The sequence below is a fragment of the Silurus aristotelis genome (genome assembly GCF_946808225.1).
Source record: "Silurus aristotelis genome assembly, chromosome: 7".
NCBI lineage: Eukaryota > Metazoa > Chordata > Actinopteri > Siluriformes > Siluridae > Silurus > Silurus aristotelis.
Window position 1 is genome coordinate 30,475,117 of NC_139580.1, and position 12,366 is coordinate 30,487,482.

General features: G+C 40.7%; 1 protein-coding gene across 7 annotated transcripts in view; it reads left to right on the forward strand.

The window, feature by feature from the left end:
* The window catches only part of plxnb2b (plexin b2b), a 150,942-nt gene that overhangs the window by 100,297 nt on the left and 38,279 nt on the right, over positions 1-12,366 (forward strand). For all 7 annotated transcript variants that reach the window (XM_083546087.1, XM_083546089.1, XM_083546090.1 and 4 more), the window contains 8 exons: positions 1,974-2,168; positions 3,099-3,224; positions 3,419-3,519; positions 4,779-4,905; positions 6,594-6,750; positions 9,633-9,744; positions 10,297-10,408; positions 10,755-10,856. In XM_083546087.1, coding sequence (XP_083402213.1) covers positions 1,974-2,168; positions 3,099-3,224; positions 3,419-3,519; positions 4,779-4,905; positions 6,594-6,750; positions 9,633-9,744; positions 10,297-10,408; positions 10,755-10,856 — 1,032 coding nt within the window. The remainder of the gene's footprint in view (positions 1-1,973; positions 2,169-3,098; positions 3,225-3,418; positions 3,520-4,778; positions 4,906-6,593; positions 6,751-9,632; positions 9,745-10,296; positions 10,409-10,754; positions 10,857-12,366) is intronic.

The following is a 12,366-nucleotide window of genomic DNA, read 5'->3' on the forward strand; positions in this document are numbered from 1 at the left end:
TTTATTAGAAAAATTAAACATGATCAGTACTGAATCATGAAAATTATATTATTAAATATAGCTGCAAGCAGCGATTTAACGAGGTTCAAGCAACTGAGGTACACAAGGTCATAAGGAAAAAGACATTAGGAACATAAGTTTTTTCTTGTAATACGCCTCTGGTAATGTTGTCTAACAGGTGTCCAAATGTCATTGGTGGATAGTGGCCATGTTTTTTGAGATACGAAAATGTCCTTATAAAACCTTATGGCAGATTGGACAGAGATGCCAAGTTTCAGGTCAATCTGATTGGTCAATCGGTTGCATAGCAGTTTATAATTTTTTTCTTGTGGCAAAGCAATGCAATTATTTTTTCTTTGACCAAAGATTGAGCATAAATATTGATATTTATGTCAAAGTAGCCAGCTGATATTTCTGCACTGGTTTGGTTCCGATCGGATAAAAAACCTAGGAATCGTTTGCAAAAGTATGTTTTTAACATAATTAAGAATTATTATTTATTATTTATAAAGGATTTGATTGAAGCCGTCGTTCTTGAGGCAAAATTGCTCAACATGATACATATACCAATTTTCCTGAAGATATCTCATTCTGTTTGAGTTATAGCTATTTTCGTAAAAGTGGCCCCGACTACTTCGAACATTTTGGGGAGCCTTGGCGATGGTGAGTTGAAAGTTAATTGAGAAAGCAAATGATTAACAATCCCTGTCTACTAAACATGGCTACAGTGGTTTTGTTCTGATGGCGTTTTTACCCAACGAATCCAAGCATCTAAAAGTTGCTACAATAGAGTCGACAATAAATCTTGTATGAGTTATGACCAAAAATGTGTGAGATTTTATTTTTTACTGTAGCACCCCCTTTGGCCAACTGGGTTGATACTGTGTCAACCTTGTCCCAAATTGATCTCTACCATCTGGCCAAGTTTCAACTCTTTAGGCCATATGGTTTAATCTGCATTGCATCAGTTTTAGGGCGGAATAATACCAATAATAATAATAATTATAATAATAATAATAATAATCTGTACAATAACAGTAGGGTTTTTAGCATTTAATGCTTGAACTGCTGCAGCCTGGGTTCCCTGACAGGGAATCGAACCCAGGCTGCAGCAGTTAGGGTTGCACAAGCCAGTGCACTCTTAGTGCCGCCTCAAGCCCAGATAAATGGGGAGGGTTGCGTTAGGAAGGGCATCCAGCGTAAAAACGTGCCAAATCAAACATGCGGATCATGAATACGGATGATCCGCTGTGGCGCCCCCTAACGGGAGAAGCTGAAAGAAAGTTTTAATTCTTGAACCCCTAAATAAAAAAAGACTAATAAATATAATATATTATATAATATAGTAAAAACAAACAGTGATTCGACTCTAGAAGCCGCTTTCGTAATTACAGCAGACCCCGAGCCAGGATGGGTTTTTGCCAGTAGTTCCAGCAGCTATCGTTGCCTCTAAGAGAAATCATATGTTCTAAGCAGACGCGTGTACAGAGTCTCTGGTTTAGAATTGAGGTGTTCATCAGGATTCTGCAGAACGAGTGGGATGTTTCATGACGGGGGTTTTCTGACGCTCTAATAAACAGTATGTTTGTCCAGCCTGGAGTAGTTCATTTATTTTTGTATTTTATTTGGAAATATAATCGTCTAAATATATAGAAATATTGTGTGCAGGTCCAAACAAAACAAAAAAACCCCCCAGAAAACAGGATTAAAAGCAGTCCTACGCGTTTTAGGTTGAGTGATGGAGCCGAGCTCGTGTCAGAGTCATGCTGACAATGCTGGCATTTCTGTCTCCTAGTTTTCTTACAGTTTTTTTCTCTACAGTATCGATAGGGTTCGTATTTAATGCCAACGATTCGCCATGTTCACTTCAACTCCAAATTTAACTCCACGTACAGATTCAGATATAGATGTTGGATCATTCAATGTCCTTCTTCCAGTAAATTCAACAAGGTTTTGTTTTAAACTTCTCGTAGAAGGAAATCGTGGACCAAAACAGATGTGGAGCCGAGTTCCTCCGCTCTCCGCTGGCCAGCAGACCGGAGTTCGCCCTGCAGGCAGAGCCATTCTTCACCAAACAGGCGCGAGGTCACCTGACAGCCGTGGCCATCGCTGTGGAAAACGATCACACTATTGCCTTTGTAGGGAACACCATGGGCGAGGTATTGAAGGTAGGTGTTACAGAAGGGAAGGAGAAAAAAAAAAAGTTTAAAAGCGATGGTGTTGGAGTTGCTACTTGGCTGGAATGCATGTTGTGGGTTTGAATGCGAGTGGAGGTTAACTGCTTATATAAGAAGCGAAAATGGAAAGAAAAGTGGCAGCAGCATTTCAAACGTTCGTAGATGCCAGATATAAGAAGAATTTAGGACCTTATGTAATGAAAGAAAATGTTGATAGAAAGTAAAGACTTTTATTTTTGTATTTTTTTAATACTGCTGAAGTCTTGGATGAATTGGGTGCCAGAATCATCCGCGTTCATGGGAGGGGACGTCGTTATCCAATAATCGTGCGATGTAATGCAGAAATGGGAAATGGGGGGCATTTCATATTCCTTTTCATATAATAAAAATATACTGACTTTCGTTACATGTCCCCCCTTCCCTGAGCCACGCTACGCCACGCCACGCCACGCCACGCCACGCAGTCACTGGAGACGGAGGAGAATTGTTTTTAGATCATGAGTCAGTCAACACATTCGGCCGCTACTTTCGGTAATGTAGCAGAAGCCTCCTACATGGATTCTTTATTAGGGTTGGAACTCTGTCAGATTAAACAGGAGAGAGCAGACCATGTCGTGGGGAGAAAAAAAAAAGTGTGGCGTCTCGCTTTCGCTCATCCTGGCCGTCCCGAAACACAACTCGGTATGAGAGAGCTATTTTGGGGTCTTTTTTTTATTATTTCGAGCAGGATCCTGGCGTTTCTGGTCATTAACCGGCTTGTAGACTACTCGTTTAGGGATGACATTGTGTCAGGGATGTCTCGTATACGTGAGCCGGTGTGTGTGTGGGGGTTTTTGGCTACAGGTTGACGGATTTCTCTTGTCCCACGCTGCACTGTATAATTGCGATCTGCTCCATGGCTATTGTTCTCCTCCCACGCAGGTTCATTTGTCAAGCAAACCCGAGGTGTACAACAGGGTTCCTGGGGACACCACAGGCGAGCACGTGAATAAGAATCTTTTCTTCGACAAGACCCAGAGTCACATATACATCACCACGGAGAAAAAGGTGCCTGCTGCTAAACTCATCTATCAAAGCATTAAGTCTGTTTGGGTTCGAGTTCATTTCTTCGCCCGTGGGGAATGTTTGATGTTGCTCTGATGTCTTTTTTTTTCACTTTTTTTAAATGTTCCAGGTCTGGTTATAGGACGATATCCAAACAAAGGCGCTCGGATTAAAATTATTTCGCTGTTTCTTCTCAGATCACCAAGGTGCCCGTGCAGTCGTGCCACCAGAAGACTGACTGCAAGTCCTGCGTGGCCCAGAAAGACCCGTACTGTGGCTGGTGTGTCCTCGAGGGCAGGTGAAGATTATTGATCAACTCTTTTAACGATTTATTATTAAGACTGTTGCACGGCCTCAATATAAATATAAATGGGAGAGAAAAAGAATCAGGTGGATAAAATACAGGACACATTGGGGATGATGCAGATCTGATCTTAGATTGTTTAATAATCCATCATGTATGTCCCTGAACCTTCATACCCTCAAGTCATTCACGTTTCAGTTTGTTTTTGGATCGAATAATACAAATATATATATTTCATTGATCTTGCTTTGATAAATGTGCAGTAAAATAATGTACGTCTTTTTAAATAAGTAACATATTCCTGAAAGTGGCTCTGATTAATAGGGCCGGAGAAAAGCAAAAAAAACATGCAGCAAAGCGAAAGCACATTATTTTTCTGATGGATGTGTGCCGTCACTCACCCGAGGACTTTCTGACTGGAAGCTGGCGTGTTTACAACAATAAATTCTCCCAGTGAGCGAGTGTGATGGAAGCAGCACACGAGCATAGTATATACACTAGATTTGGACAAAAGTATTGGGACACCCGAATTTTCCACTCATCTGCGCTTCTTCCAGCAAATTCAGAGGCACACGATTGTACAGGACGTCTTCGGATGCTGCATGAAATGATCCCTTTACTTGAACTAGGAGACTCGACTCTGTTCCTGCATGTACAATGCCAGCTCCATGAAGATCTGTTTTCCATGGGCTGGAAGATCTTCTGAAATAGAGCTCCAAACCTATTGAACACCTTTGGGATGAATGTGAACACTGACAGTACCTGACTTTACTAACACCCTTGTGGATGAATGAATCTCCACATCATCTTTCCAGGAGAGTTGTTGTTATAATAGCAAATGAGGAATAATCTGATGATCAGTTGTCTTGTTGTCTGTTAGTCCATAATTTATCGCATTAACACATGATTGGTAGGAGGGGAGGTGGAAGTTTAGTGGATAATTTGTTGGACTTCTGATCGGGAAGTCATGGGTTCATATCCCAGAAGCACAGCCCTTAAACCCTCAGCTGTATGACGGAGATAATTGCAAGTGGCTCTGGATAACGGCATCTGCTAAACGCCGTAAATGTAAAGATTTGTTGATGTGACTATAAATTCAGGGAGTCACCAAAGCTGCATACTTCAGTCACCTTTCTAACGATTAATCATTTATGTTTTGGTAAACACTATTAAAAGTCGGACTGTGTAGCGTTCACGTTTCCATGGCGACCTGTAGATTGAGTTCTGTGCCTCATGTTCCCCCCCCGGCGTAGGTGCACCAGGAGGTCGGAGTGCAGTCGAGCTGAAGAGAAGAACGGCTGGCTGTGGAGCCCCAGACAGCAATGCGTTAAAATAGTTTCCTTCCATCCTCCGAACCTCAGCTGCAAGAGATCCCAGCAGGTAACTGTGCAGGTGTCAGAGTTGTAATTACCACGCTTATTTTTACACTTCCTTTCTCAAACAATCCTTACAAAAGCTGAGCGCTGCTGACTGTGATTCCTCCGCACAATAAAACCATATGGCGGATGTACAGGATGAGCGGAATGCATGCTGACGTGTCTTCCGAATTCGAGTTAGCAGAACAATAAGAGTTGTATTTACTCACTACATATCGTTCGCACTTTATTGTTATTATTATTATTGCGACCGAGATTTTATCGTTTTTATATGAGAGTGGAAATTAGCCTGGATAGATTTTACTGCGTTTATTGCTGGAACTTACATTTACACCATTATTCTGGTAGCCTTTATTACATGCATTAACAGATACATTTATCAGATTTTGCATGAACAATGCAAGCTGCTTGGTTTTCGTCCCCCCACCACCACCACCAGCACCACCACCAGCACTTATTAACCACATAGATAACTGTTCATTTCCAGTAGTTTTGCTTAAGCAGTGGCCAAAATCCCATTTCCAGGTTGTCTGCAAATGAAACAAGTCTACAGCACATAATTTGTGCAACCAATCAGCTTCGTCTCACTTAACGTATCTCCAAAAACTGATTAATGAGGTGCTGCAGCCGGGCTTTTACTAAAAGATGTGCACCGGAGTTAACCGTTTAGTTATTGGCCTTTTTCTGCAGTAGGTGGGATTTCGTTTTTTAAACAATTATGTGCTCAGATGAAGACACGCGACATTTAAATCCGTCACTCTGAAAGTCATATTGAGCCTCAATAAGAGCTCTGGAAATGTCATCAGCAATGTTCTATCTTGAACTCTGGTTACTGTCTGTGCAGGGACTGAAGCTGTGTCACTGCGTATGTTCGTGCTCTCTTGTGTCTGTGTGGGCTTCTTTTGGAATCCGTTTCTTTTCCTCTCAATGTCCAGGAACGTTCAGATAGGTGATTTCTCTGACTTTAGGTGTTTATATGCGTGTACGTGGTGCATCAGATCCAGGATGAATTCGTTCACCAAGAGTTCAGTGTTCCTGAGGATCATCACCCAAACCAGGGTTAAGTTGATGAATGAATGAATGAATATTTCAGCATGTCGAAACCAAACTGCTGTTTTACAACAATATATGAAATTATTATTATTATATGATTAAATTATATGTGTGGCAAAAGTATTGAATAGAAGTTTAAAAAGAAATGAAAAAATGTACATTGAGAAAGATGCAACCTGGAAACAGTCACTGTTTACAGTAAAAATGTGAGTTATCGTTTACATGTACTGTACGGGTTTTGGTTTAGCGTTTTCAGAATTCTCATGTCCATGGGGGCGGGGCTTAGCAGTGCTTTACTCTGTAATAAATATTGTTATAAGATTAGATCTTCTTATGAGTCTTCACCCATTGAATAAAATCACATAATTAATCGCATCCAGGAGCTGTTTATTAAGCGTTCTTTTGCGAAGAATGCACAAAGAGCACCGTGACATTCATGGTTTTGTCCCAGAGTTCATCACTTTCGTACATTTCAAGAAGTTATATCCAACTCTTTGGGAGTAAATGTAGAAAACAGCTTCTATATTCACATTTGCATTCAAATCCATCACACACCAGACGGCTGGTAGTGCAGCTCTTCATTGATTTGATTGAAATGCATCGCCAGCCTAATAAACTTTTAAACGTCTCCTGCTTTAGGTCGAAATCAACATTCCATCGCTGCCCAGCATCAGAGACTTTGACAGAATCCACTGCACAATCGGTTCGTCCAGTAGTAAAGCGACCATGGTGGACTCGATGGTCAGATGCAACCTGCCTCCCCCAAACCGGCTTCCTCCCACACCTCCACAGCAAGGTACAGCTTTACACACCTGTAGTGTGAAATGCAATGACATCATACACTCATTACCTGATCAGCTCGCACTCTGACCGTCCAATCAAAGAACATGAAAATGACACGCAATCTGATTGGTTAAAGCATCAGCTTCAGGCAACATGGATGGATTTATGGTTTAAAAAAACCCTGCAGTGCTCGCAGTGCTGGTCTTACGACAATACATAGTGTGAAATTTAATTGGATAGAAACTGAAAAAACAAAGCGAAAAAACGCTATGAAATGAAGAGAATAGAGAAATTGGGAATAACTTAATACACATTAATACAAAAATAAATAATAAAATAGAAGGTTCCTTCAGCACATTTCTTTCTCCAGACTTTTTCATATTTTCACCAGATTTGCTGCACATCATTTTGACTCCTTGCTGTTTATCTAGACCTTTCCTCCTACAGTCAGAGAACTCTACCACAGTTCAGGCTCTGAACACACATCACTGTGTGAAACTACAAATCACTCTCGAATCCCTCTGTCTAAAGTAATAGCTCTGTTTCTCTGTGATTGATTACGCCACTGTAGTGTCTCTGTGAATGTCTGGTGCTCGGACGAAAAATACTGCTTCAACCTCAAATGAATTAAACTCTAATTCTATTGACAGATCATTACCTACTAAATACATTCATGTGATTTCTATATTTCTATTCCTTTATATTTGACCAGTGGCGGGAATTAATCCACCTCTTAATCCACCATCATGCACAATTATAGAAACCATTCATACAATACAAAAACACAATATAACAACGTGTGGCATTACAGAGAGACGTTTCACATATAGAGGTGAAAACCATTTTACTAAAACAACAAACCCAGTTACACTCCAAACCTCTACACTACAACCACAACTGTGCACCTACAACATCTGGAGCAGTTCACAATCAATATTTGTCTAATAACATGACAAAAACATAAAAAAAAATAAAATCCAACCTACTCACCAGAGATGCAGACTCATAATGTGCAGCGCCCCCCAGAGGCTGTAATCCAGTGGTACCGCTCGTATTCACTGGTCTGGAAGTGGAGAACAAACCCTTTCCCGGGCTGAGGCACGCTAGCTAGCTTCAGGGTTTACTGACCTCCTCACCATGTCTCGCTTTTCTTCACAATGGATTTTTAAGTATGTCCGAGACCAAATACATTTCTCTTCCTCTGTAGGTGTAAAAAAATCTAACTCGGATGTATTAACGTGTGCAGAGCTACACACGTGTTTTACCATGAAATCTGATTGGTTAAAGAAACAGAGCTGTTGGTAATATTCTCGATGGTAAAAGTCCAGCAGTACTGACTCTGAAGGCTCTGGGGAGATTAGATTCACATGACAGCACATAGAGGCTGAAATCTGATTGGACAAAAAATCTAACATCCACATACACGTACTGAAGCAGTGCAGCCGAGAGAAACTCTACAACATGAAGAGAATAAACTGATGTGAATAAATTAATACAATTTCATGGAACAAATATTAGAATTTAGTTTGTAAATGTAGGTCAGTGTTTCTGATAGTGTTTAGACCAGCAGAGAAGGTTTTACTGTCCCTGACCGCCTGCTAATGCATTTCACTTGGATTGTCTTATATTGTTCCTTATTGTGTGACGCGTCCGTGAGCTGGGTAAAGGTGCTATATAATTAAAACATATTATTTTTATTAAAAATATGATGAACCATCTTATATTCAATGTACACTATACAGACAAAAGTATTGGGACACCTCGCTTTTCCAGCCTATGTGGTTCTTCCTCAAACTAAGTAGAGAAGTTTGGGCTCTGACATGAACTTCAGTAAAAAGTAGTCATTACTACTACTGTTTAAGTGTCACGCTGGTAACTGAACCTCACTTCATATTATTATATTCATATTAAATTTATATATGAATACAAAAGAATAAAAGAATGTCACCTAATGATTGTATCAGGCTGATGAAAAGATGATGATGATCAGGAACGTCTCAGTTTTCCCTCTGTCTCATCCACGTTAACCCCAGACTTCTTGTTGCCTTCTGCCGTGCTCCCTATTAGCTTTGTAAATAAGTCTGTAGTGCGCGAGCCAGGAAATGATACACCAGCGGTATTTTAAAAAGCCGCGCAGTGACAAAAAAACCTGGTGACGGTCTGAATGTGAATCTAAGAAGTCGGCAGTTCAGATATTTGTGTACAAAATGGTTGAAAGTAAACGAGTGAAAGTTAAAAGTGAAGTAAAATACTGATACCAGAAAAGTCGACCTCCATACAGTAACGCAGTATATGTACTTCATTACTTCTCACGTCTGCACAGTTGTAGAAACGTTTCTCCAGAACCCTGATGCTTCATAAAACAGCACAAAACTAAGCAGTAAAAAAAAGTTTTCGCAGCCACATAAAGTGCGTCGTGTGCAACGTGTTTGATAAAATAAATTATCCTTTTAATAAAACTAGGAGAACCAAATCCAGCTGCACACAGCTGGCTTCTTGAGCCTATAGTTTAAATGGGTTGGAGTGGAAGATCTCCTGCTATAGAGCTCGGAACTCAACCCTGAACACCTTTGGGATGAATGTGAACGCACTTGAACCCCAGGCCTGGAAGATCTATACAAATCTCTACACACACTCCAAAATCTAGTGGAACATCTGGAAAAGTGGAGGATATGATGAGAGCAAAAGGGGATTGAAAGTCGAATGGGATGTTCCACATGCCAGTCTTATGGCCAGGTGTCCACAAACTATGTAGTGTATTTTATAGAATTAAGATTTATGGAATTAAACATTATATTTTATTGAAATTTTTTTTTTCTAATAATCTATAAGTAATAATGATGAATAATTGCTGATGAGTAAAGTGAGGTTTGTGTCCTGCGTGTCTGTGTGAAGATTCGGTGGCGGTGCCGGTGAGGATCTTTGTGAACGACAGCGTGGAAGTGGCCTCGCGCGACTACGAGTTCTACGACTGCGCGGCGGCGGTGCGCAAAGCGGAAAACACTCCGTGAGTGGCTTCTTCTCTCTTCTCCCCGTGTCAGCGAGTGTGTCACCGTTTTGTGCTGACGCCGAGCTACAAAGTGCACGTGTGCGTAATGAATACGAGCATCCGCGCGAACCAGACTGGCTTTTACTCATAAATCGTGATGCATGAGTGATGCTGGAATTGAATTTGCTTCTGGAGTAAGATTTGCTGTTCTTTTTTTTTTTTCTTTTTTTCCCCCCACCTTCATACCCTCAACAGGAAATTGCTTTCGTTTCCTATTCATTCATCAAAACCTAAAGTCAAACTCTTGGTTGTTGTTTTTTTTTTTTTTACTTTTCCATTTGTTTCTTTTTTTTTTTTTTTAAGCACTCCGGACTGTAACTGATGAATGAGCTTTATTTCCTCGGAATTGAAAAGATGCGTGTTCTCCTCTAAATTCACACACTGCTAAAAAAAAATTTAATTATGTACCACTGGAGTCTCTCCCGGTTCTGTCTAAACGTGTGTGTGTGTGTGTGTGTGTGTGTGTGTGTGTGTGTGTGTGTGATTCCTTGTTCTCTGCTCCACCCGTAGCTGTATAGCGTGTGTGAGCAGACCGTGGGCGTGCCAGTGGAACACTGCTGATCACACGTGCTCGGATATGAACGATGCCGAAACGGGGGCCAATATAATTAAACACAAACAGGTGAAAAAACTTCTCAACCTCATTCACTCATTTCTGTGTGCAGGACAACTGTTTGCGTCCAGGGATTATTGCTGTGATCAGCAATTATGATCAGATTATAGCGCAGGGACTTTCTGTATGAAGTTCTACATGTTAGAGTTGTTGCATGAATAATATAATATTCTGGACTCGGAAAGAGGATTTCTGGCTTGTAGGGAAGATTCGAAGAAAGATACCTGAATTATTTGGATCATTTTTCTATCCAGGAATAAACAAACTTTAAAAAATATATTATAATGTTTTGAAATATGATGTTTTGGTGTGTGTGTGTGTGTGTGTGTGTGTGTGTGTTTAAAATGTCTTCCAGACAAAGAAATGTCCACGATTTGAAAACCCGGATCCCATCCTCATCCCAGTGGGATATAAGACTCGCATCAGTTTTGAAGGAGTAAATCTGGAGCCCTACAAGGTGAGCTGTGACTCTCTGGTGATTCCTGGTGAACTTTATTTTCTTCTTTAAAAATCAGGCTTTGATCTGATCACCTGTGTTTAGTGAAAGTAGCACAGTGCATGAAGTCATTCAGATACAGGTTCTAGTGATCTCAAGCACCTTGAAAATGGTCTGGGTTCTGGTACCTGATGAGCGGGTTTGAGTAGTTCAGACCAGGAGTCGCCCGCAAGGACCACATGAGTCGCCTTTTCTAAAAATAGCTCACCATAGCGCCACTTACCAGTGAGCTGCATCAAACTGTCTTTTTGTTGCTATTCTTTTTTAAATCACACTTGCATTGGTGTGAATTTGAAAATAACAATATAAAAATATAGATGACTAGATATAGATTAATATCATTCATTATTAATAATAACATATCATTAAAGGTAAATAGAGCAAATCTGTTATTTCAAAACTTGTGTGTTATTTTGACTTGTGTGTATTAAACTGGTAGCCCTTCACATTAATCGGTAAAAAGTTTAAAAAGTTTGGTGACCCCTGGTTTAAAAAATCTATCGATACCGAAGTGTGAACATCTATTGAGCAGGCAGACTGGGTCAAGCTGAAAAACAGACTACAGCAACTCAAATAGCTACTAATTACAACCAGGACGAGCAGAAAAGCAGCTCAGAATTACATCATTTTCTTTTTACATATTGCTTTTTAAACAGCACATGTTATACATGTTATACAGCATGAAAAGTCGAATGCAGAGGTACATCAAGCTTTTTTCCCAAACCCACACAAACCCCCCATTTAACACGAATCCCCCACCCAACAAACTCCACCCAACAAACTTCACCCAACAAACTCCAGCCATCATTACCCTATCTAACAAAACTCTACCAATCATAACCCTGCCCAACACACCCCAATAACCATAACACTGTCCAACAAACCCCACCCATCATAACCCCACCTATTATAACCCCACCCATCATAACCCTGCCCAACACACCCCAATAACCATAACACTGTCCAACAAACCCCACCCATCATAACCCCACCTATTATAACTCCACCCATCATAACCCTGCCCAACACACCCCAATAACCATAACACTGTCCAACAAACCCCACCCATCATAACCCTGCCCAACACACCCCAATAACCATAACACTGTCCAACAAACCCCACCCATCATAACCCCACCTATTATAACTCCACCCATCATAACCCTGCCCAACACACCCCAATAACCATAACCCTGCCCAACAAACCCCACCTATTATAACTCCACCCACCATAACCCCACCCATCATTACCCAACCCAACAAACCCCACCCATCATAACCTACCCACCATTTATAACTTCACCACTCATAAATGACCCACTATAACCCCACCCATAATAACCCTACCCAACAAACCCCACCCATCAAATCACCCACAAAACTCCCCATTCAACAAACACCAACATAATGCCACTCAACAAAACCATATCCATGCCCCCAGTAAAGTTATAATCTATTAATTTCAAACATC